General features: G+C 37.6%; 1 protein-coding gene across 8 annotated transcripts in view; it reads right to left on the minus strand.

The window, feature by feature from the left end:
• The window catches only part of DENND1A (DENN domain containing 1A), a 189512-nt gene that overhangs the window by 129375 nt on the left and 32955 nt on the right, over window positions 1-27182 (minus strand). For all 8 annotated transcript variants that reach the window (XM_062641011.1, XM_062641010.1, XM_062641012.1 and 5 more), the window contains exons 4-5: window positions 9506-9555; window positions 3816-3935 (exon numbers count right to left, since the gene is read on the minus strand). In XM_062641011.1, the coding sequence (XP_062496995.1) occupies window positions 3816-3935; window positions 9506-9555 (170 nt within the window). The remainder of the gene's footprint in view (window positions 1-3815; window positions 3936-9505; window positions 9556-27182) is intronic.

The raw sequence follows: 27182 nt of genomic DNA on the forward strand, positions 1-27182 counted from the left end.
CCAATTTCTCTACAGAATTTAGGATTTCACATGTTCAGCAGTCTCCTCACAGCCGTATATACCCTATTGTCATGTTCCTCACCCTTCTTCAACCATTAGAAGCAGCACAAGTGGAAGCATCATACTCACTGTAATTTCAGCTATGAGGTTTTAACTATCTCCCATTATGAGCAGACCACGTACATGTTTGTCCACTTGAACTTTGAGAAACCAGATTGTAAAATAAAACACCTTACTCCTTTAGTACACTTCCTCATACCAATACAAACTGGTTTATGCATTACTTTTCCATCAAAAAATGTTGAAATCCATCAAAGCCTAAAGAGTTCTGGATAACAGCACTCAGCCAAAGAAGCAAATAGAGCTGAGCCACTAAGCAACAGTGTCCATAACAGAACCAACAAACCAGCTTCTGGACACCTTGATGCAGCTGGAGTTGCTAGAAATGTGAAAAAATGAACAAACCAGGAAGGAGATCTAACATCAAAAAATGAGGACATGAAAATTAAGAGCCTCAGCATGCAAAAATCTTAAGAATCAGAATGTACCTATATACCTTAAGAGTATAAGAAAGCAGAAAAATAAATTTATACTGTCCTTTTTTTAATCACTCGTAGGTCATTTATGTTTCAGCAACTGTAATTAGGAGGAAACAGCAAATCAAGAACAAATTCTGAAACTCTACCATCTTCCAGACTCTTTTGTCCTAATGAAAGAACATTACCGGTTAGATTAAAGCAAACCTCTAGCAACAACAACAACAACAACAACAAATTAGTTTCTTAATGCATATCCAATAGGATTCATTTCATCTCAGCCAAATTCCTTCAATGAAATCTCAGGGGAAAAAAAAAGGCTCTCAACTTTCTATGTATTCATCATTTGGAAGAGAAAATACTTCAAAACCAGATTCTACGTTTTGTAATATATTGCATTGAAAATGGCAGTCCAGAAACCAAGTCACCCAGGAGATTTTGATGTGTGATACATGAGCTTGTGGGTTTTTCCTAATTCACTCCATCGCTTAGAACCTCCAAAACCCCACCAGACCATCCGTGACAGTGGTTCTGTGCTTTTGTCCGCCCTCTGCTGTCTGAAATGCAGAAAGTTGTCACCGGTGCTACAATACCACATTTGATCATTGTAGTTCCATGGTCAGCTAGAAATCAATTGAAGAAAAGAGGAAACGGAATAACAGAGGCAAAATGCAGTGGTTCTACATTAACAGAATATCGTGGAACACCTCAATGATGCAGATTTTAAACTTAATCTAAGATTTCCATAGATGTGTGTAACGATGCTAACCACAGGGGGAACAAAACTATGACAACTACCTTGGAAAGCAGATTTCTAAACAGTACTGGTTAAAACAGCCAAAAGAGTTACTCTTTCAAATGGAATTGCCTTTCTGCTGGCCACAGGAGCCACATCCTGGATAACTTCGATAAAATCATTGCTACTGAACTCCAAGAAGTGCCTTACTGTACTTTGCATCTACATGAAAAAGTCTCACTTTAAAACTCCAACTCCAGACTTCACCTTCTGGCCCTCCAAATAGCGCCTAGCTTTAAAGTGTGCTTCCTGACTGCTGAAGAATTTTTTTTATAGCACTGGCTGACTGAAATGCATTTCCTTTTCTTCCTGTTTCTCTTCAATGATGAATCTGTGATGATGAATGTGATGAATTCTTCCAAACTGTTATACCATGGCCAGACCCATTAAATGTCTGACTCATACACACATGACTATCGTCTCTAATAATAAAAATCATCATCTCAAAGCTTGCTGTCATCCAACCTGTCACTGAAAAGCAAATAAACATTTTTTCATCCCCACTTGCTTTTTTGTCTCATTCTGACATTCTTCAACATGTTTTCACCCATCCATTTACCATGCACCATCCTTTAATCCATAATGGACACTGAGAAGAGTCACATCAACAACAGGTGCTGCAGACCTGGGAACAGAGCAAGTGAAACTGTGTAATGGTGATTTACATTACTAATTGTCCTCCAAAACTTACTCGCATGTGCATTAATGATGAACTTTGATCTTCTCATTAGTTCACAGGAGAAAGAAGTGATAGGAATGAAACCAGGAGTTCCAATTCATCCACTGCTGTAACTGCACGGAAGTCTCTTTTTTGTTGTTGTTTTTTGGTTATGAGTTGAAGCAGAAGGCATTTAACTACAACATAACTCCTCCATCTCTTCCTGGCATTCACTCAACATAAGGGAGCTGACAGCAAAGAACTCTTATCCAGGAGAGATCAAGAACGGACTCACACTACTCCTCATTCAGATTTTCTTATTAAAGTGCTTCCCCTTTAATTTGTCTTTAATCAAGAAAAGTTACTTTACATAATCAGACACTTTCCATATGAGAGTGAATCAGCACCCTAAAAGAGCTATGGAAATACCCTCCTGTCTTCAGTACATGGTCCCAATTGCTGGATTGCCATCACTAATAATAGTTGAAATGTCAACTAGAGAAAAGAAAGAATGAAAATACTCAGAAAACACCTGCCTCCTACACAGTCAGGTAGCAATTTTGGTAGATTTCACAATAATTTCTCCAAATGCCAAGCTTCTTCAATGAAGGCCTAGTTAGATCACTGCCATCAGTATAATGCTGCAGTACATGGCAACACACATCTGGTATCTTCACCAGCCTAATGCCAGCACAAATGGCACAGACACTCATTTTAAACCTGTTAATCAACCCAGAATCTACTCTGTGGCATTGCTGTATGCAACCCATCCTTGTACTTGACAGGTGTTCTTGTATTTTACCACATTGACCCTGAAATTCTCCAGAGGGGTCATACTCAGTAACATGTATAAAGAAGGTCCTGTTCCATCACGTGCAACACACGGTATCCAAAGGACAAAGGCACGTTCTTGTTCTTACACTGGATTTTCTCACGTGAAAAGCAAAACTGAAATGACTGAGACAGATGTCTACAATTGCTCACAGAGGAAGCTGTCCTCATTTGTGACTGATTGAGCAAGGATCAGTCTATTTATAAGATCAAATCTGAGCTATCTTTACCTGAGCTATTTCTCCAAAACTTCCAATTTCTCACTGATATGCAGAAAGCACAAGGCAGACCACTTAAAACAAAACAGGCTGGAGGCCGTGTATAAATCTTCAATCCATAATTCTTAACAGAGCTCTTAGTGGATCTAATAAAATCTCTAAAAATCTGATTTTATTTGCATCATTTCTTGCAGCAAATGAAAAAACAAAATTACACACTGTAACTGAACATGTCCGTGGGAGGTCACCAAAACCCACTCTGATAGAGCCTCTTTGCCCATTTTATGTGAAATGCATTGTTCCCAGCTTCCACAAGTCTTTATTATGACAAACTTCACAAACCCCTCAATGGAACAGAGTAAAGCTCACCCATACAAACTTCCAGGATGTGGACAGCATCAGTGACATTCTCTCAGTTACCAACAGATGCTTTGTTAATAAAACTTGCATATACAAATGTCCACAAAATGTCTTAACAAGATCAGCTGTGACAGCTAACAATAACAGCTGCCACCATGCTATGTCATATCACATTACTGCAGAGACCTTTTTTTTTGCACATTGTTAACTCAAGAACATTGACTACAAACAAATACACTTATCTACAGAGGAACTCCAAGTGCAATATACTTTGCATCACTTCTGCAGAAGAGCAGTGACTCTGAGGACCAGATAGGAAAATAAGTTTAAACAGCTGGAAATTATAATTGCAGTGTAACACAGCAAAGTCAAACACTGTTTCCTAGAGTCAGCCAAAAGCCAAAACACAGACCTACCTTAAGATACAGAAGCAGCTCTTGGCCCCAGAAGATAAGCGACAGAATCCAAACCTCTGTTTGCTGTCAATGTCTGTAAGCACAAATGTAAAGTTCTGCCCAACTTGGTTAACTGCATGGCTGAAAATAAAGAGAGTAAGAGGAAAAAAAAAATTAATGCTGAGCTGACTGTGTCAAAAGTATGCAGTCAATGTCACTGAACCTGTAACATTTCCTCTTTCAGAAGTGTTTCGTGGAGAAATTAACTTTGTGAGTATACACCCTCTAGAAACTTGAATATTCTAAGTTGCCTGGGGAGGGAGGAGTGGGCCTTGGGTTGGCTTTTCTGTATTTTAAGTGTGGGAGGATACTAAAAATGTGTTTCTCTTTAAATGAAAATGGTTATGACTATCAACCACCGTCAGCGCAGTACACACTGTGCAAACCAAACCCATGTTCTCTCATAGAACCCAAAATATTTCCTTATTACTCTTCATTTGAAAATTGGTTTACTCCAAGAGCAAGTCAATGTTTAATAACACGCTAAGCTTCCCCAACACTTGGATATTGACTTGTAGAAGCTTTATTTATCTATCTACCAATTTTGCATGTATGCCAGATACATGATTCCAAAGTGTTCAGCAGCTGGAACCACGCCAGGTGACTCTCCTTTACTCTAACAGCTAAAGCCTAGAATAGTGTGCAAAGGAAGATAAGCCAAACCAGAAGCACAAATACAGTGTGCTAGAGCCAGCCATGACTATAGAAATCATCTTGGAGGACTTTTACATGCTTTTTCACAATTAAGAGTAATTTGCCTCAACTGTAAGATCTTAACAGCTCTTCAAGAATAGCACAAGTGAGCTAATCACATTCTCAAACATTGGCTCCTACTCACACCACAGGGGAAAGCATCACTGTAGGAAAGTTTGCCCAAATTGGAACAACACAGTGACAGAAAAAAAAACAACAAAAGAAAAAAACCAAAAGCCAAGAACCAAACCACACAAACAAGCAAAAAAAGCCCCAAACCTGAGCATTTAAAAAGACGTCCTTAAAAATACTGCAATTTGCATCTGTATCTGACCACTAATAAGTGGTGCTTGAAATAAGTTCAAATTAAGATGCTTTACATTTAAAGCATGGCAGTTTCTGAATGCTATTTATTAACAAAATGAAAAACATTCTTGAGATATGACCCCATTTGTCTAAAGTTAATCAAGTGCTTCAGCAGTACAGAGATGCCAAACTCCACCTAAGCCAAGCCCAATTCACCTCCCAGTTAGCAGAAATGTAGTTTTAGTGTTTAACAGAAATGTTGACATTTAGTGGTGAAGCTGGGACTGATGTAATGATTAGAGGACTTTTAATCCAATTTCAGATCGCATAATGATACAAAATTAACACTTATTTCAGGTTACTGTTCCAGTTTATCTTGGGTTTACTGACTTCCAGTAATAAAAGTTGAATCCAAATCAGAAAGAAGTCACTGTCCAGTTTAAAGAAGAATCCTTCAGTAGATTCCACGTAGGGAAGGAAAAACATGCAGTGATAAAGATGAAAAAGTGCTCCAAATTCACAGGTGAACAAAAAGACGGATATTTAAAAGCATTTCAGCAGTCTGAGAACTAGACAGGGTATCATCATCCTGCTGAAATGTGAAGGTCCACAGAGCAACCATTTCCATAAACCACACTGAGCTGCCAGGGGATACCAAAAAATCCCTGACTGCTGTTGTGTTTTATCTGTAAAGCTTGGATGTAATGTTACTATGGTGATTTTAGTATGGTGTTTTAAAAGGGGATTATATGCTTAATTTTAACAAGGTTGAGAGCAGAGCGTGTGTGAGAAATTCTAGCTGACAATTAAAATTATGGGACAGGGAAAAAAAATCCATGCTTCATTTGTGGCAGAGAAAAGCTTGCTTATGGAACAATTGTGACAAGTTGGGAAGTTCCTCCAAAATAAAACCAAAGATTCTTACATTCAGGTGATCTGCAGAAACTAAATGTGTCTGACAGGCCTTGCTCAAGTGTCAGTTCTTCACATGGAAGGATAAACTTCCCAAGATAAAAAGTTCTTTTCCTAAGATCTTAATATTGATGCTTGTTATTCATAGCCCTATTTTCAAACGGGAAGAAGGTCTATTGAGAGCTTAACAAGGTGGAAGCACCTTGAATTTCATCTCTAAATGAGCAGGCAGAAGTTAGTACTGGAGGGAAAGGGAGAGCTAGCTATATCTAACTAACACAAATTAATCGTGTTAGGAAATTTGACTCAGGTGGAGTTCTTCGCTCCTGCAGTTTGAATAGTCTCTGTCTTGATCCTGCAGCCATAAGAACAGAAAACTCATGGTTCACTGACTAAAGGAAGGGCCAACTAGTCCCTGGTGATTTTGAACATATAAAAAGAATCAATATATAAAGAATTAAGAATCTGTGTCAATGAGTGCCAAAACCTTCAGCACAGAGAACGATAAGATACACAGATGATCTTCACTATCCTAAAGATCTTGGTGTCTGATCATCATTTGAAGTGATCTGGCAGAGGCAACAGAACTTCTTCAGTTTATGCCACCTGCCTTAGAAAACCTTCAGCCTTAGAAGAGACACACATGGAGGTGAAGATTTATGTCCTTTCACAGCACTTGTCAAAGAAATACCGCTGCTTCATGTCAAAGTCAGAAGACCAAGACTCAGCTGGAATAACACTGAGCACACACCTCCCATCGAGAAGTTTCCACTGAAAGCGTGGCACAACACTGCACATAACACAGAGCATAGTTACAGAAATTAAATTTCCCCAAGTAAAAGTCCTCACAAACGGGGTATAAACTGGGGACAACACTCTAGCAGGACTTGAAAACTCAAGTTCTATGACTCATGATGCTACTTTGGGCTCTGAGTTGATGAAAGGAAACTCAGGTTAGGGTTAGAGTCTATTCTTTAGTGACTACACAGTTCTGATTGCTCATATCAGTGTCTCTTTATCACAATTCATACCGATCCTTTTTCCACAGATCTTGAGGATATATCTTACACAGAGTATTACTCCAACAGAAGGTATTATTCCATGTTCCTAAGTTATTAGAGCAATGAGCCAGTATCTCCAATGTTATGTTAACAATAATAATTGTACAACCTCTCAATATTGCAGAGATTCTAACACTCAAATGGTCGTGGCCGACAAGGCACACAGGTTACCTGGGAGTAGTTACTAAGTATTTGAAGGGCCTTTACTGAAACCACTTCAGTGTTTCTTTCTCTTTTTGTTCAGAATGAACAAAACTATATATATATATATATTAAAAAAAAAAACAGCCCTGGAGACTAAGAATTACAGTAACTGGAGCTCTGATCCAACACACCACTTTTCAGACACATACAGAGGGATAAAGTCCCACTAGAGAGTGCTAGTCAACTCTGTAAGACATGACTGTAAAGACCCCTCTGACATATAACTGAAGACAGTGTTGCTTCTAGAAGCAATTTCTTTTCATCTCAATGTAGAAGAAGTGTTTACTGAGAAAATTGAGGGGAATATTAAGGCACCAATTAATTTCATTACGGGGCTATCTGCTCACTACCTTAAATAAGCACATAAATTAGTTATTGGGCTATTATTTTGTTTATTTATTTTTTTTTAAATCTGATTTAAGAAATGTAGAAATAAATAATCAGTAGTTGGTTAAGAGTAAATAGGGACTAACTAGTGCAAATTCATCACTTGCTGTGTTCCAGGAACAGCCTCTAATAATCAGCGTTCAATCCATTCTGAACTTGGAAGCAGCTAAAAGATGAGGAACATTTTGCACTTCAGACGCACTGTATTATTTTCTCTTTATCATAGTCACATTAAATTCACTTGCACTCAGTGATCTAAGACTATTTACCTTCTTACTGGCAGATTAGCTTTGAACTATGTCAAATTTATATCACAGAGGACTACAACAACTATTTGGTTTTATATTTATATCTATGCACACACCTATGCATGCATGCACACTTGTGTGTACGTGTGTACTTTTACATCAAAAAGAGAAGTATCACACACATCTCTTTCTGCTGCCATATTCTTAACTTGGGACATCCTCTACCTTCTGGAGTACTGAAAGTTGATCCTTATTTTTAAATTATTAAATTATGGGTTACGATCTCTCCTTTATGTTCAAAACTGTTGGCTTACAGTCTTTTCAGAGACAGTCTGTGATATTCAGACAAATAAGCAAATCCAGAAATGGGAATCAGTGTTCATTATGTTCTCATTTGCACCCATATGGGTTTTCAGTGTTCTTATCTTTCAAAATGTTATATTGCTGGGGAAACCCAAAAAAACAACAAAACAAACAAACCCCCTAGGTACAATAAACCTACACACAGTAAGCATGAGTACTTCTAGTAGAAACACAGACATTAGAAAAATATATGTAAATACTTCCTAAGGGGAGGGAACGGGGAAAGAAAAACATGATCAGCAAAAAGTAACTCCAAATCATAAATTTTTGTGGCTTTTAAAGGTCATGCAAGTCAAGGAGCGCTGGTTAAGTTGCTCATGTTGACAGCCCAGGATATCCAGATTCTCTTTTCATGTACAAAGCAGATACAGCAGAGGCACCGGTGTCTCCAGCTGAGCCTCACCCATGGCTCTCAACTCTGATCCGCAGGAACCACCCAGCAGGTTGAAAGAACAAATCATCTGCACGATCCATTCAAGCTTTTGGCTTCCCCAAGCCCCAGATTACAAAGTGTAGCAGTGGTTTTATTATGTACACTCCTATCTCCAGAGAAGCACAGCAAGATTACACCTCCATTTATAGAGAACTATGAAATAGCAGCTGCCTAAGGAGCAAGTATGTAAATAAATATATAAATAAGGGTTCAAACAAGAAATTATATCAGAAGCAGATGTTGATTTATAAAGAAAATCAATTTCTATGGTAAATATCACCGATTTCACTGAAATGAGAAAGATTTCTAGCAGTTTAATCACAGCTAAGGTCAATTCCATCAATCACAACTGTTCAGTGTGTAAGCTGACCCAAGGCAAGTGATTCTGACCAATTAAATGATGCTCGTGGAGGATACAAACAGTGGTGCATCTTTTCAACATTCGAACCCTTGTTCTTTCACAAAACCATCAAAAATAACCCACAGTAAAAGCAAAACTAAAAAACCTAAAAACATTCTGGAGTTTTCTAAATGACAAGAATGAAACATTCCCAGTTCCTGTCAAATCCACTGTAACTTTACAAGTTTCCCCTCCAAAATTAGAAGCCACATTAAGTGGCCACCAAGTAAAGCACCAACATTCCAGCGAGGTCAAGAGCCTTTAAATGTAAAGCATTTAATTCATAGGTCTACCCAGATTTTGGCAATTAAGAAATAAAATACATACACACACACAAAGCTCTGATATTAACACACGTATTTGACAATTACCACCCAAGCATTTTCCCAACCAAGCATTACACAGAAGTAAAACAAAATGTTCTTACTGCTGCCACTGAACAGCTCAAACTTTTAAAACTTCTTTTTTTTTGATGGTGCCCATAAAAACCCCAGGAAAAAGTGATTCCGAGACTATAATTTGCACTTGGGTGCTTTAAGTCACAGCCAGGCAGACAGAACATTAAGAATGGTATGGTTTTTATTTTCTACAGTGGTTTTATTGACAAGCTTATTTTCTTGTAAAGTTTGAAAAGCTAACACTACCTGTCCACATAGAAGGGGAAACAAAACTTGGTCAAAGTCTGTAGAACTTCCTGTGGAGAGAAAAAGAGATAATTTATACATCTGTCGGGACCAATAAATCTAATATTAACCACATCACACAATTTCACAACTTTACCCTGAAGAAATAAGAGACAGATGAAGAAATATGGGCTTTATCAATTACATGGAAGGAGTACCAGGCAGTCAATCATGGGAAATAATAAACATGATCAAACTTCATTAAAAATGAAAAATTAATCAAGATTCACACATGGGCAGGCAGCAGGAGCCATCCAGCAATTCTCCAAAGAGTAGAAGGAGGTTGGGTTGTTGAGTGTTAACACCTCTCTGGGGACAGTCTCTACCCTGACCATATGGATCATAGTGAATAACACCAAACCACATGGGTTTGGCCTGGCAGGACCACTTCTGCTGGCACAGCTTTTGACTGTTACCTAGGAACAGAGGTCCGGGGGATTAGAGAATACTTCCTAACATCAGCAAGACAAATAACAAAAGATAAAGCCAATAGGTCTCATAGCAGGAATGCTTAATGTTGCCTCCTGCTACTAGAATGAAAATCTGAGTGTTAAAAGACTGACTAAAATAATATGCATTAAAATTAATACAAATTGGTTAAACTACAAACCATTTCCTAAAAGTTACAAAGCAGCACCACAGAGAAACTTTCAAGTATAGCCTTTGCCTGACATCAAATAAAAAGCACAAATATGAAAACTGAAAACATCCTCAGCAGTGAAATTAATCATTTTTAACTTTACAACTTTAAATAAATACAGAAACAGGTCAGTCCCCAAACAGTTGTGTTCACAGACAAAAGCAACCCATTTACATTGTTCCATGATATTCAAAATTTGAATTCTATAATACACCTCCCACCATAAAGGTCTACAGAGATTTCAGACCTTTGCTACCAGCCAATTCACTGTTCATTCTCCTTCACACTTAAATATTTCAGGACCTGAAATGTAACCTATATTTCTGCTTTCAGCTGAAACAAGATAACCCTGATTACATGACAAATCCTCCAAAACATTCAACACTTCTCTGATCAGTAACAATAAGTTATCACCAATAACTAAATTGATGCTTCTCGCTTCATTTATTTCTAAAACCAATGCCATCATTCAACAAATAAACTACATCAATCTAATAACCTATTCAATGAAGCAGAAAACATATTGACTCCCTTGCAAGAACATGTTCCTCCTACATAATTCAAATAAGCACACCCCATTCTTCGCTATGGTTTTCAGGCTCAACTGCTCACAGACTCCTCTTTGGAGGTTTCTTGACAACTAAAACGTGGCAAGTTCTTAAGGTTTCAGGCAGAAGCAGATATGGAAACTTTGACTTCTTGACAGTTTATTGATAGATTATTTAACAACCTCCTGTTTTTAAAGAACAAGAAAGAATCTATTGAAGAATGCCATGCAAAGCAAAGCAGTAGCCTCCTTTCGCTTCCAGCAAGAGCCATGGCAAGGAGCTACAGAGGTTTCAGAGTAAACTCTGCAGAAATACGGATTTTGATACAAAATAATGCCTTGATAGTAAAGGGCTTATTACTGTGATTGGGTTCACCCTTGTGCCGAATCCCACTGGCTTCCACAAGATCGACTGTGTGCTGAGCAACTGAATGCTTGTGCGCAAAAACAACATCCTGACAAATTGTAACTACTACACAGTTGTCCTTTACCCACAACTGAAATCCTGATGTGGAAAACATTAAAACAAAGGAAAACCAAACCACACACAAAAAACCCACACACAAAGCCCAGAATTTTAAAAGAATCAAGACTGTAACTGCAGGAGGATAAAGTGCCGACATTTTTATTTGTCTTATCAATACAAACTGTTCTCAAAATAATGACTGTGCATCTAGTTTTCAGAAACAAAGCCATGTAGCTGCTAAATAAATTCTGAACTAAACAGTGTTAAAAGACAACAAGTCAGCAATCGCCTCGGAACAGCAGAATATATTCTCTCCATTATTTTGATGATTTAAATAATTACAGTAACAGCAAGTAAAAACCTCCACATAATAAAACACTTTAGCATTTCAGCAGCATTGTGTTATTGTAGGGTAAGGGTATTACTAAAAACTTACTTTGCACTTTCCTCTTGATATTAGAGCTTCCTAAACATAGAAAATGAAATTTCCACTTAAAGAAGCAATATATTGAATTTGTACCATTATATACTGCTTTGTATGTTAAAGAAGATTTTACAGTGATATTATTATGTGGCTTTTAGAATGTATTGCACATAATTTACTACTCACTATGCACTGATACTGACCTGCATTGCTTTACAACTAAAAAATTGAGACTGGTCCGGGTTAACCACAGACAAATTTTGGCAGCATTTCAACTATTAAAAAAATAATATCGAGAAATAGTTTTTAATTAACAAAACTGCTGATCTTTTGCATGTTAGAAATACAAACACTGGAGAAGTATTCAATTTGTGCTCAAGTTGCAAACTCATTACTAGAAATGTAATGCCTTTCTTTTCCTTTAAAAACTGCTCTGTTTGGAAGATGAGCAATCCTACATAACTTTCTACCAGAACGCTTTAGGTGGGTGTTACTTATGGCCCAGGAAAATCATCATTTCTTTATGGTTTCAAACAAAAACCATAACAAAACCAAACCCAGAATCACTCCATGTTGGTATCTTATAATCCTTTTTATGTTCTTACCTGACATGAAACTCAGGAAGTATCAATAGATCATTTGTTATTTTATTCCCCTATGCCTATTTTCTTAAAGAAAAACCTACATAAAATGCCTCTAAAGCAAAACCCCCTAAAAAGAACAGAACCCTCGAACGATCCAGGACATACAGCTGAGAAGTGTAAATTACCCAGTAGCTGAAACCAGTGTCTCTGGGGTCTCACGTGCCAGTTTTCTGGATCAATCCCCAAGTTTATATTTTCACAAATCTTTTTACATGCAGTTTGATTTTTAACATTTTAATGAGCAAAAAGTGCATCTATAGCAGCCAGTCACCACAGTTAAAGTGCAGGGCATGAACTGTGTTCCCGGAGGGACTGAGCCCAGCCGTGTCACCCGTGGCTTCAGGACATACACCACCTGGTTCCTCGTCCCAAGGTTCCAACTCTTTTCATAATCAAAACACTGCTGACATTATAAACCCCACATGGGTTTTCTAAAATCCTTCCCAATCAATAAAGCCAGTACATAACTTATCGGAGACAACACAGAGCTCATTGATTAAGTTTGGTTTCAGTAGCAAAGTTTGCCAAATAAATGAGGCAGGAATACAGCGTTCAGCCCTTTTGTGTCACGCAGCGATTTATGAAGGTGAGGCAGTCTCTGAAAGGATTTCCTATGCACACACACAAGAGAGAGACTTGAGCAGTTTATGGAAAGCAAAGCTGTTAAATAACACACAATGCACACTTGGCTTATGGCCCAAATTATGAGATGAAATAGTAAAGAAAGCTCAACACTGCTGACAAATCTTGCATATTCACGTGTAAATGGAAAATGCAAGCCCTACCTTAACTCAAGGCTTTTTTCTTTTCAAACATTTCACTGTATGCTCCCATTTCTAAGACAATGGAACAACTTCAGAGCCTCTTCAATATACAGGAATAGTTTACTTCTCTTGTTCAAATGAACATTAGTAACAAATGTCCAGTGCTGCAGCTACAATCAAACAAAACCACACCAATAAAATGAAATGCAAATTGATGGTCTAATGCAAGAACTGCAGACTGTTGCAAAGAATCTGCTCTTAGAAAGACGCGTGAGACAACAGATTCAAAGTCGAACAAGAAGCTGGAGGGAAAGAACTTAAAATAGAGGCAGAAAACGGTGAAAAATTATAAACAATTGTGGTAAATTATGAATAATTAAAGCAAAACACTCACATATTAATGTGAGTCAGAGAACAGAAATGATACACCATAAAAACCAACAGGTTGGGGACCTGTACTTGGAAGCCTATTAGGAAACCTGGGAAAAGCCAGGATAAAGTTGACAAGACTTCCCAGAGTACAGACAAGACCTTTAGCTGTAATTCTTGGGGAAAACAAACCAATCACACAAAACAACCCCACAACCCTCTTTCAGGAAGTACATACATTTTACAGAGGAACAATTCAAATATTGCAAGAGAATGGAGCATTGCAAGTAAGATGAGTTTTTCATGGAGAGAAGAGATGGCTCAGTGATGAAAAAGACGAATGCTGTTTTATTTCCTTGACCTCAAACCAGAGGTGAACTACAGGTGAGGTTGCTGCAAGTGAAATACTAAACAGAGAGGGTGGAAAGACAAATAGTTTTCACCTTATCCAGCTTGAAATACCTGCTGAATCCATAAAAGAAACATGGAATCCTCCTCACATGGAGAGGCACAGAGAGAGTTTCAAGAACACATCAATAGACTGATGAAGGAAGAGAAAGAAGAGCAACAAGGGTGAAGAAGAAGATGGTGCCAGTCAGCCTTACAGCACCAAGGCAAGTGAGAAAGGGGACAGGATCCCGACCTAACCAGCAAGCAACTAGGGATCATTTTATATGTTTAGAAACAACATCAAATTTAAACATTACCAAAATGTTACTATAGCATAAAAGAGTGCTAAGACATTAGCTGAAGAAAAATATTACCCAATTATATCTGCCTTGTACATTCATCTATCTTATAGCCACAAAGTTGTAAACTGCTCTTATATTGAATTCATCTATTTGAATCATTTTAAGCCAACAATTCATTAAATCATCCACTCCAAGGGAACAACAGGTTTAAGAATACAAAAAAAGTTGTCAGTGCCTCCAAATAAGCAACCTAAACATGACAACAACCCTGCCTGAAACCCACAGGGTGGTGAAAGAAAAAGCACAGAGCCACTGAGAACATCACAAATGCTGAGAGCTGTGCAGAGCTGGTCAGAAATTCATGTGCATTTTCCACACAATAACAAGCACCTCAGTAACAAAACATTCAACCAGTCACTTGAACACAGCTCTGAGTAACAAAGAGGGATCAGCACATCTTTTGATTTGAAAGTTTAAACTTAAATTTGCATTTATTATTACTGTAAGTTTATATTATCTTACATTTTTCCTAAAGTCATTATCACCTATTATTCTTAATTAATAAATGCCATGGAATTATGTAGTTAAAAATCAGGAAGAGCATTGCCATTCAAGCAGCTTATAAAATCCAATTCTCAAATTAAAAAGATCATGCACACAGAAGCCAGTGTCACACAGCCACAACAAAAAGCTGAGATTTTGCAAGATGCTGAAGCAGCAAAAGCAAAGAACAATAAACTTCAACCCCTAAAACTTCAATCCAGGCTGCTCTAGATTTTAAAGGGTTTTAAATACCTGATACAACACATTCTTTTGAAAAAATAATTTCAAATACTTATGTCAAATATCCTCTTGCATTCATTTTGACATAATCTTTTTACATCTTGCACCAGTACTGAACGTTACTGAGTCTTATAATGGTCAAAATGTTTTAAGAATTAATATTAATCAGTTCTTTAAAAGAATGTTCTACCCCAAAAACAAACAAAAACCTCCACAAACATAATTTGCTTAATAGCATTAATTTAAACTACCTTCAGTTTTATCCCTACCTCTTAAATTCAACTAGTATTCCAATACAACTTTATAGCACTAGTTCATCCATTTGCTTTGTGTTCTAAAAATCCATTAGCTCTTTTTGAGCAATTACAAAGCTTGATTTAGGGGAGGGTTTTTCTTCTACAAAAGTCCCTTCTTCTTGTATGGGGGTCAGAAGGGGAATGGTACCCAGTCTGAAGCATCATTTCACTGAAAGTAACAACTAATTGTTCTCAGGAAAATGCTGGTTTCTAAAAGCAAACGAAAAGCCCAACACACAGATACACAATCCTGGTAACAGGAAGAGCATGAGATAAATAACATTTCCTAAGCATATTGAAGCCTGCTATCATTTAAATATTTTAAACGCACAAAATATGTGCACAGATGGGCAACTTTTCTACTTGCATTACTAAAAACATATTTCAAGATAAAGCTCAAAATCCCTGAATTTTTTAAACCTAATTGTGACTCTGTTTCTTAGAATTCACACCCCAAGGCCAAAGCTTTCCTGCCACCAGTCCTTCAAATCTGATTTGGACATTACACGGGAGGAGGCTCCAAGCCTCCCTGAGGTCTCACTCCTTTTACAACATACGCAAAAACAGTAGATAATGGGCCTGTGCTGAATTCACTGCTCCACACAGCTCCTCCTGGGACACAGGCCTAGCAGATGTGATAAAAACTGTGTCAGAGAAGTAGCTCTAGTTTTTGCCTTAATGACAACTTCAACCTCTCAACTAATAGAACAAAAGAACAGAAACGACTATTACTTTTTGCCAGTAGAAAAAAAAGAAACAAAAACCAGAAAGTAAAGAGAAACTAAATATTTAAGCAGCTTTTTTAAAGAGATCTACATAATAAATGTCTTTAAACCCCTACAATAAAATTAAGATTTAGGGTTTTTTCGAAGATGAAGGGGTTTTAGCTAAGGTGGGGAAAAAAAAAAAACAATTAAAAAGCTGCAGCTACTGTTGTAGGAATAATTGTTCGAGCCTTAAATCATAAAAAATGGAAAAATGATGCAAACAGGCATAAAAAAAAACAAACAAATCAGGTCCAATTATGTGCATAACATTGATCACTTGGTAAAGATAAGAAGTGTCAGTACCAGGAAGCTGGAATACTGATTGAATTAACTATTTTTGAAACATTTAGTGACTAAAAATGAGGAATATATTTACTTCCTTTCCCTTTACTATGAAAAGATAATCACATGAGTCAACTGCCCAGGTATAGTGCCTCCAAACCAAAGCTTTAGATATCTACACTGGTTAACATTTGTTAAATATTATAATTCTGGCTTATGATGACTGGTGCTTTTAGCCGTCGCCTCAAATGCTCTATTCAGCTACCCCTGCATACCCACTTAATCAGCAATCATTGTTCTCTGAGGCAGGACTTTGTTGTCAAGACAAGCACTGAAACCTTTAAAAAATTTCAGAACTGGCATAAGAAAAAAGTGATCTTTGTCAAACAAGGACAAATTTATGCAAATCTTTTATAAACATTCACAAACATTTATTTAGCTTTTGAAATGTTGGCCTCATTTGAGAGCATGAAAATGAGGGGGAAGTAGGAAGATGCAAAGGACAGCTTAGAGGCTGGCACACTACATAAATATTCAGAAGGAAGATTATAGGATTCATGTTAGGCTGTCTTAGGTTTCTCCAAAGTCCACATAGAATACCAAAGAACAAAACTAACGAGAAGTAGAGCAGATGTTAGACAATGCAGCAGCCCTCTTTTCCACACTCACTTGGCTATACTTCGATGCTTTCATTTTTTTCTTTCAATATGGTTAGGTCATTCAAGGATTCTCCTATAGACTCTGTATTGTGGCTACAGAGCTATAAGCTGGACCTCTGTCAGCTTTCCAAAAGTTTCCGATGAAAAGGCATTATGCAAATGCTACCTCTCTTACTCTCTTTCAGGAAAAAAAGCCTCCAGTATGCAGTCATTGGAGTATTGGAAGTCCCAGCCTTCATTTCTGTATGGTTGTGTTTGCCTTAGGGCCATGCTGCTTGTTTTGACAGTGGATCCCCCTAGATAGTTGGGATTAGTCGAGCTTGTTTAGATAAACTTGAAATCAAGGCCTTCTCTAGGTAGACAGCTAGATGTAGCTACTGAGTTTCCAGCTGCCTTCTTCTTTCATCCCAAAACAACTGCAGATTCACAGTAGAGATCACAGCCACAGGCTATGTCACATACATAAGTACAAAATTAAAGGCTGCTAAAAGAAGCCTTTGTAAGTCTTAGTGCTAAAATAAGGAATCTGTACTGCATAGTTTAAACAAATTATTCAAGAAGCACCAATAAAGGTCTGCAACGGGTAGTTAACAAGACACCTTCACAAAAGAAATACCCTGTTTACATAAATGGGCGAGATAACGCTTTGTTAATCACTCCTGTAGCTTCCACTGCCCAATCTCCTTAAAAATATATGCAAGTAAATACTCTAAAGCAGCATCTGCTAAATGAGCTCTGTTTATCAAATACGAACTTTATGATCACAGGAGACTATTATGACGGTGCTATTCCAATTGGATTTTCAGTCATACAACAAGGCTGGGCCAGATTTGATCTTTACCATAAGCAGGTAATGCAAACCTCAGGAATTCATTTACACAAATAGGTTAAGAAAAGGGCCAGAGCTCCAAACATAAATTAAAACCTAAAATCAAATCCCACCCATGTAACTCCATTACACCTTTATAAATCTGCATTGTAGTTCAGCTCCCACAGGAGGTTCTACCCATTCTTCAAGGGGCAGAAAGAAAAAACACTACTTTGGGCTTTCAAAGATTGTAATCTCCAAGAGCTGGGTGCAAATTCTCATACATGCTTCTGCAGCACCCAGGCACAACAGATGGGAAACTAATTTAAAGGAGCAAATAATCGCTGGGATGTTATAAATAAACACCCAGCAAAACACCCCAAAAGAAAAACAAAAAACTGAGTTCAATGAATAGCAAATATTGCTAAAAAACAACTCCTGTCCAGTGCTTGGGAAAAACAATGCGAAAAACTTGGAATGTTGAAAACTGCCGAAATAAAGACAGCAGCAGAATTTTATGGTTAAGAAACCAAGGTTAAGATTTTGCCACCACCAGCTTCTCTGCCTTTGTGCAAAGCAAAACTTGAGCAGCACCTCCCTGTCATGTTCATATCACAGAAATTCTACTATCTCCCACTGTAAAATTAAGTCATTTCACAGAAATTCCAAGTGTTAAAAAGTATGAGAATAACAGACTAATTCCTTCCTGCACTGGTTACCAAAGAGAATATTAGAGCATGTACTGAATTCTGTTAGTCATTCCATATCATAAATTCTCCATTAGTGACATCCTTAGCAGGAAATAAGCTACAGACTGAGAATCCTAACCAACAATACATAATTCCTGAGAAGTAATGAGAAAAACAGTTCCCTCATTCTATTGCACCTAAAACAGAAGAACATGTTTAGAATTGTTACCTAAAAATTAAAATAAGACTGCTAAGAAAAATGGCATGGATATACCTACACAGTGTTATCAAGCACCAAAAACTGATACAATTCATGGATTTGCCTTCTCACTAAAGTCTTTTAATAGCAATGACCAAGATCCTCCTTCCTGCTGAGAGAAGAACATGCTGCTGTGGAAGAGTCTTAAAGCTAGTCACTAATGAAGCTATTTACCAACTCAGTTACACAGGTATTACCTGCTTCCTGCAGGTGAGGAAATAGAACAAACCAACTATCCCAAAGGGCTGACCAGCTTTTAAAATTCAGGAGTATTTGTCCCTCAGACAGGTCCCTCAAACCTGCATTCCCATCACAGCTACCTGAGAACTCTCTCAAGAAGGAAAAAATGATGATACACGGTAAGGACATCAGCACCCCAAGGGGAAGAAGAACTTGGCAAAGACAAGAAGGAGTCAGTGATCACCTGAGACACCTGAAGGCTGTAAGAGGATACAGCTTTCAAATTCATCAGTATTTTCAGAACTTTTAGATTTTCAAATACAAGAATATGCTAGAGAATTACAATCAAAACCCTGAAAGCTACAAAAACACTCATTAGCAGTGGAAAGCAGTTTTTATTTGAAGAAAAGACAGTAGGTACGCAGAGAGATGACTGAACTTAGAAACTGAAGCCTTCCAAGTATAAAGCCAAGAAATTTGGACTTCCCTGGGTTAACACAGAAACATTTCCAACTTTTCTCCATAATATGTTATCAGTTCTATGCTGCTGCCCAGACACACATGAGAATTTGCGTATGTGAATATCAGTTATTGTCATCTATCAATCACAAACAAATCCTTCTTTTCAGGCTACTATGCAACTTAAAATAAATTAAGAAAAGAATAGGGAATAATGCCTGCAAAGCAACTTGGAAAATTCAGTTCAGGCATCATGCAATCTAAATGCTTTGCACTATATATTTATGAAATTGTTCAGAAGTTATACCAAAACTAACAGCAAATATGCCAACAATGTGATGATGGCTGTGAGGAAACTCAGAACCAGGAAATCAAAATATGTAAGAAAGTCAAAATGCCAGTTATACACACTCTTATAGGCTGGTTTTGGTTTACAACTAAGGTAGCAAGGTATTAAAAAATACAAACCTTCTAGAACATGAATTCTATTATTTTGCTGTGTTATACTAAAACATGGAATTCAGTACATCTACCACTTACAGTGAACTCATGTGTTCACCAGTGCTCCTACACACATCTTCCACATCGTGTATTCTACAGGGCACTCCACCCCTACACTCTCTCCTCTACGGACGGCACAAGGTTTTCAGAACCATGCATCTGACTACAACTGAATACTTGTTATTACTGAAGAAACACCATCACCACCTGACTTCATGGGGAACAATATTTTGATATACAATCCCTCCTCCTGAGGAGAATGCACAGGCTATGTGATCTTGCAGTTAATCACCTGGGGGTGGGAGGTGTGGAGCTAATAAAAGGTCATGTCTACTTTAAAGTATGACACACACACCAAGACTCTCTGGTTAGAAAAATCCCCAAAAGTTTTATTTCCATCCATATCACCTCAAACCCAAACTCTAGGAAGTCCCTCTGCTGTCAAAAGTAAGTCATGGAAATCTCCTGCCCCCTTGGAAATCAACACAAATGAAAGGACTACAATCTCCAGGAACTCCCTTTCACACCTTGTTCATGCACCAGCACCTGAATACAGGAACATAAACCGGTCCATTTCAGTAACACAGCACAAGGTGTTTTGGCTGTTTTGATGCTCTTTTACATGCCACAGAATGCTCTCAAATAAAATATATATATATATACACACACACACGCTTTAATTTCCCACTTGCTTTTTGCCTTTACAGCACATCCAGTGCAGCTTTGGCTTCTTTAGCACCTTTTTTAATGTACTGGGGTATGGGCAGCCAAGTCACAAGAGCAAGAATCTGAAAAACTGTTTTCTCCTCCATGTGCTCAGGAAACTTCGAAGCATTTTAATGACTACTTTAGGAGCTACAAAACAAACATGCTCCTTACTTTGTTAAAAGAGTACAGCTACATTAAAGAAGCAACAGAAAACACGTTAAGGGGGAGGAAAGCTGCGAGGCAGCAGCATTATCAATGCTCATTTAGTAGCATAGTTTCCAGAATTGTCTTAGTCATCAGCTATTCAGATTTTTCAGCTGAATAACTAAGTCATCCCATCCGCTAAACTCTTGATTTAAAACTGATCTCTAGTCAGTCACCTGAGAAATTAACTACTTTATGAATGTTCATACAAAGGCATGGCACACCTGAGACCGACACGTTAACTCCAACCTGGATGACACACCACTTACCTGCTGACACTTACTGTAATCATGTTTCAAACTAAGTCCTACTGTTTGCAAAGGACAGTACATCCCAGTATTCCTGTACAAGCAAACATCAACATCATCAGCCACAGCAAGGAAGACTGCTACCTGCATTGAGATGTGTTGGCAGTGATTTTACTATGCCTATACCCACCATGTATTTAGGCCCTTTAATTTAATTTTATTTTAAAACAAACCAAAGATGTTTCTTATAAGATTCTACACAGTATTTTTGAAATTGTTTCTGAATTGGTTGGTAGCACCAGTACAGAACTGAACGGTTCAGGAGACTGAAGCAAGACAACTTTTAAAACTATTTGACAAGGACTGGCTTAATGAGCCAAAGCAGGATATTACCACACAAGCACCTCACATTTGGAAGAAACCCATCTTTTTACCTGAAGTGAATATTTTAGTTTTATCGATAAATTTAAACATAAGTGATAATGATTTCTCGCTTTAGGCCTGATCCCACAACCTTTACTCACACGAGTAGTCCCACAGGATTTCAATATGACTACCTCAAGGAACAAGGGTTGGCAGGACAGGTTTTCAATTATTCATATATTCACAGATTTTGAAGGCCAGAAGGGACCATTATGATCATCTGGTGTGACCTCTTGTGTAACAAAGGCCATACGATTGTATCCACTAATATCTGCACTGCGCTGAATAATTTGTGGTGAAATCAGATTGTGTTTATCGAACTTCCAAAACTGATTCCAATTTTACATGAAAGAAAACTGAAATTGTATAGGAAGTGGCTTGAACCCAATTATTCCCCTATTTCTATTCAGAATCTTTCCAGCTCCGGACACTAGTTTTTGACATGGCTTTCACACAAAGACCTCAGGGTCCAACATCACCTCAGGTATTCTCAGGCCAAAATCAAGTCACCTCCTGGACTCCTTCAAAAGATCAACTGGCCATTAATTACTATTTGTTTTCTGTACTTTTACCACTGCTGCCCTGCACCAGGATTCCGGAAACAGAGATATCATAGCTGGAAAAACATTCAATTAATGATGCAACAAGCAGAGGAAAGAGAGTCTCCAACCTCAGCTCTTCCAGAGACAGGAGCAAATGGAGTAGCTACTTTGAGCACTAGCTTAAAGACAAAGAAGAGAAAGAAATAGTTTTGAGTACTTTCTCACTGCACATGCCTCAGACTTCAGGACTAACTTTTTACAGGGATACTTACAGAGACTCACTATTTTTCTCTGCACAAACCCACTGTAGTGATTTTTGCAGCCAGTCACCAAGTAGCAGTAAAACACACAAAAATAAAGAAACCTAGAACGCTATGATGCTATGTGAAATTCTGCGCAGATCTGATGGATTACTAGAAACAGCTATTCTTAGACTGTTGAATATATACTCTGGCTGACTTCTCTCATCATAAAAATACTTTACTATAACCCTTAGATTTACTAACTTCAATTCTAAAATGGAACTTCAATGAAAAGATTATGTCAAGGGTTCTATTAAGATGGAAATCTTTTCATGTATTCCTCAAAGTTTGCAACTCTTGTAATAGACTTAGAACAAGGATAGTAGACACTAGTACATACACAAAGACATTAGATTTGAAGAGGTTCTGCAATTAAATTATACTAGAGAAGCAAATGAAAGGCATAAATAGAAATATGTATACTGACCTCTCACGTACCTGGTCTAAAGAAAATATAATGATAAAGCAGCTTGTAATGTACACAAGGATGATAGAATAAGAGAGAGTAAACAACGAATGGCTATTTTCTTCACTTCCTATATTAAAGGATATACATCTGGTCTAGAAAAATACTCTGAATTCAGAAAATACTCTGCTGTACAAAGCCCACTGTTTAGTCCCACCCACTATCTCTCAGGACTTGAGCCAAAGAACCCAGCTTTGTCCTCATGGGGTAAGTTGCCTCCAGAACGGTTCAGTGAAACAGCAGCTGTACTATCTGCACATGAAGTATAAGGTGATCTCCTTACACATTACACAGAGTGCTCGCCTCCCCCATACAAAGGTTTCCATTCACACTACCTAGTCAATAGGGGTCACTGTACGAGGAAACTGTTTATAATTGTCCTACATTAAGTTTTATTAGGCTTTCACTTTAAATGCCTCCCTCTATGAAAGCAGTATGATGGCTCTATACAAACTGGGAGTATCAAATGCTTCAGAAGTATCAAATACTTCATATATTTACTGTTTACACTGCCTTGGATTTACTACAAAGTGCCTTTCAGAACACTACAACTGCTTTTCTAGATTTTCTAAATGACTTAACTTTTCCAATGCAACTTCTTCATCTACTTTTGAACGGACAGCTATTATGTTAAATTACTTGAGACCAGTTTTATCATGCAGTGTATGCAACCTGCAACGCAAAAACTTTATACTAAGAATAGTATGTGCAATTTGGAAATATCAAAATGGGTAACAATCAGCCCTGTTTAAGCAACTAAGTCTGCTTAGCACAGAAGGATTTTGCGAGATAGGGGGTTTATGGTTCATTTATGGCCAGCACTGCATAAATACTCTCCAATCACACAACTCTTACAATGACAAAAGAAAGGGTGCTTTTTATTTTTCCCTGTGTGCAGTGTTTCTACAATGCTCACAGACTTTGTACAAGACAGACCATTAGTTTCTATATAAAGACTGCCATAAAAGTTTTATAGTTTATCTATAAATGTACAAAGATTGCTGGTTTCATTATAAACTTGGTCTCAATGCCAGTGGAAAGAAAAATTACCAGCAGAATAGAAGTAGCAATCTGCATAAGTACCAGCTTGCAAGCATGCAGACCTCAGTCATTCTTGTAGTAATTAACTGATATATACAATAGTTCATCAAATTATAGAGGAGCCATCATACCCACTTGAAGCAGCTCACAAATGGGAACTATCACATCATTTTTTCTTTCCCTTCCAGATGCGCTATAAAGATTAAACCAGCAAGGAACTGAACGATGTACTACCCAAAAAAAACATGATAAAAATAAATTGCATTTTACAAAGTCGTGTAATTCCTGCCACACTTCTCACTAATTGTTTGACTGTTTTCATATATTTATACATCAACTCTCTGCTGAAACACTGTTCCTGAGAAAAGTTCATATATCTACAACAAACTTCCTCATATTAAAATGAGCCTAGGATAGCTATTAATCTTGGGATTCATCTTCAAAGCAGTGGAAAGCCAAAATTCATACAGTGGTAAGGGTAATGCAACTTGTCCATAGGTTGGTGTTTATAATATTCCAATAGCAGAGAATTTCACCTACAAAAACAGAACTTCATTACCACAGCTTTATTACAAACCCAAACCAGCAAATGTGGTAATACACAAGGATTTTCCTTTTAGACTGTTGACTATTTTTTTTAAAGGATACTTCCATCCACAGTGACTGCATTTTATAAAGAATAACTGAGAGTTCTCATCTCTTTCAAATTGTGAGACCACTGCTAAAAAGCTAGCACTGAAAAACTGCTGTTTGTAATGCCAACAATTACTGTATTTCATGTTAGGTACAATCACATATACATAAACACACATTTTATTCTTAAAAGCTATTATAAAACCCCCTAACAAGTTAATATGCTCTTATATTTAAAAATGTATATCTCCAAATTACTTCAGCCCCCCTCCTGCCATTCAAAAAAGCCCCCTAGTTTTAACCATTTCAAGTGGCCTGGAGCAATCATTAGCATTTTCTTCCCTTAGAAAGGCTCCTAAGATACCTTGTCTATGACGTTTTCTATAAAATATTCTGTTATACAGTTATTTAACAGATTTAAACCGTAGATGTCATTGTGGTCTGAACATGTCAAAGACAACTTGAGGGAAAAAAAATCAGGACATGAAGAATTCACTCTGTCAGTAATTACAATCAAAATTCCTACAATGTGGCTAGCCTGCTCATTACTTCCTTACTTTGTATCAAACCCCTTATTTACATTTCAGATTACATTTTTCATGAAACAGTAAGATCTATCAGAGCTGAGAGGACTGAAATAATGAGGGAGAAATATTTTAATAAAATGTGTTGGGTCTGCATTACTTCCGTGTCAGAAAGAAAGGTTTCTTCTGTAGCGCTGGATCATTTATTCTGTCTCTAAATGAGAAGCAAAAGATGAAACTGATGAACTTTTACTGCCCATTTGTCTTTAGCAGACAATTAAGACAGAAGATCAAAATGGATTATCATACCACGCAGACAACTGGCCCAACAGTAATACATCTCCGGGACCACAGATTTGTAACTCTCTTTTATCCCTCCCCTTTCTTCTTACTCCTTTTTCCTCTCTAAAGGCAATGCTAGCTTTGTGGCTCAAGGGGAGCCAAAAGGCTGGTCATCATTATTCAGTCACAGATGTCAATCTAACCTCCCTTTTTTCTCAGTTTCTAAAGCAGTGAGGCACAATAATTTGTGACAGATTCTTTTACTGTAAGGTACAAAGAACACACAGAATAAAACATCTAGCAGCAGCGAGGGTCTCTGATCAGATGTGCTGGTACATGGGAAATACAGTGTATGTAAAAACAAGCACTGATAGTTTAGATGAATAAAAAAAAACTTGAGGTGGGTTTTTTTTCCCCTTCCTCTCCCCCCTTCCTAATAACTCCTTTACCTTGTGTTGATTTAACTCAAATATTCCTTATGGATTAAATCATAAATGTTTGATTGCTCGAAACAATTTTTGCCTGCACTAACATGCATATCATAGCTCTCTTTTGCATACAGAATACACACAGAAAAATCCAGGGTTTCAAAGTATCTTTATTTGCAGTGCCTGAGCACTTCCAAAACTTTTCCCTTAAAATAAAAGCCCAATAAACCAGAATTTTTAGGAAATAAACCTATGACTGATTTGCAGCCTTGACATTTCTGAGAGTCCTGCATTAATCAGGAAAAAACACGGCTGTAGCTCTTCCTTTCTGTATTTTTTTTCCCTCTGGCTCACCTGAATATTCATAAGTGATTTTCAAATCTGCATCTGTCAACTCCGGACACGTTCTTTTAGAGAACATATAGCTGCTATTAACACAGAAAATATTCCTTCTGTGCATCAAGGGGGAAATGTTTGTAAAATCTACACTAAGTTTGAGAAGTTTGGCTTCCTTTCTTTTGCTTTCCTTTAAGTTTCCATGTGCAAAAGATGTGATGATTTAAAAATCCATGCCCACAAACACACTACTGTGTATTTTGTGGGGCTTGACTACAACTGGGTGAACATCTTAAGAATTAAATATGAGCCTGCGGCTCCTCTCAGTTTGATTCAGTCTTGCATATTCATAGCACTATTACACAAGTCCAATCATTTGTTGCAGAAGGAAAAAGACTGTTATGAATTTTTTTAAGTCAATTTCATGTACAAGACTCTCCTGTAATACCTTGATTATGGGCACAGTTGACCGGAGCAGCTCTGGAGGACCACCAGTTCACATATGACTAATGTGACACGCTATAATGCGCTGACAAGTAGTTGGTCTATAGTGTAAATACAAACTATGGGACATATTTATTCACAAATTACTGACCAACAGTGGCAATAAGGATGTAGTCCCCCCAGAGTTTAGTTCCATACCACACTGCATGGGTAAAAGAAGTCCTAATAATAAACTACAGTGAAAAGCAGTCAGGTAGTTGAACAGCTGCTTTGAAAACAGATATTATTACTACTACAAAAGCAGCCAGAAGCCCTGGTCAAGGTCCCAGTGCATAGAGTGATTAGAGCCGAAGATGAAAACACTTGTTCTGGCCCTGATGAGCTATCACTTCTAATAGCTTGTTTAATGCTTTAGTCTAAATGCCACAAAAATTCGTATTACACAATGAGAGGGAAAGGATCTGAAATAAAACAGCTCTCCTGACCCTAACTCATTGACTCACTGAGGCAAAATTTGGTTCTATTAAATAGTTACACAATGCCATAACTTCAGTACCTCCCAGAAATAAAGGTGCAAGAATCAGCTTGTGCCTCCAGCCCCAATGTAGTCACCCCAACCACTAACAACAAGAGCACTTACAGGCAGCACAGTAATAATCCCCTTTCCCTAATCTCTGCCCCCTGGCCCAATCCGCATCTAATGAGACACAGTAAAATAGAAGATAACTTCAAGCTGCTAATTTCAAAGACAGCTAGAAAACCTGTGAAAAATCCCAGATTCAATCTGTGTATAAGCTAAATGATAAATACCTGTGGGCTCTACCTGCA

This window comes from Pezoporus occidentalis, unplaced genomic scaffold (assembly GCF_034315485.1).
Source record: "Pezoporus occidentalis ecotype Australia unplaced genomic scaffold, CSIRO_AGI_Poc_V1 ctg68, whole genome shotgun sequence".
Taxonomy (NCBI): domain Eukaryota; kingdom Metazoa; phylum Chordata; class Aves; order Psittaciformes; family Psittacidae; genus Pezoporus; species Pezoporus occidentalis.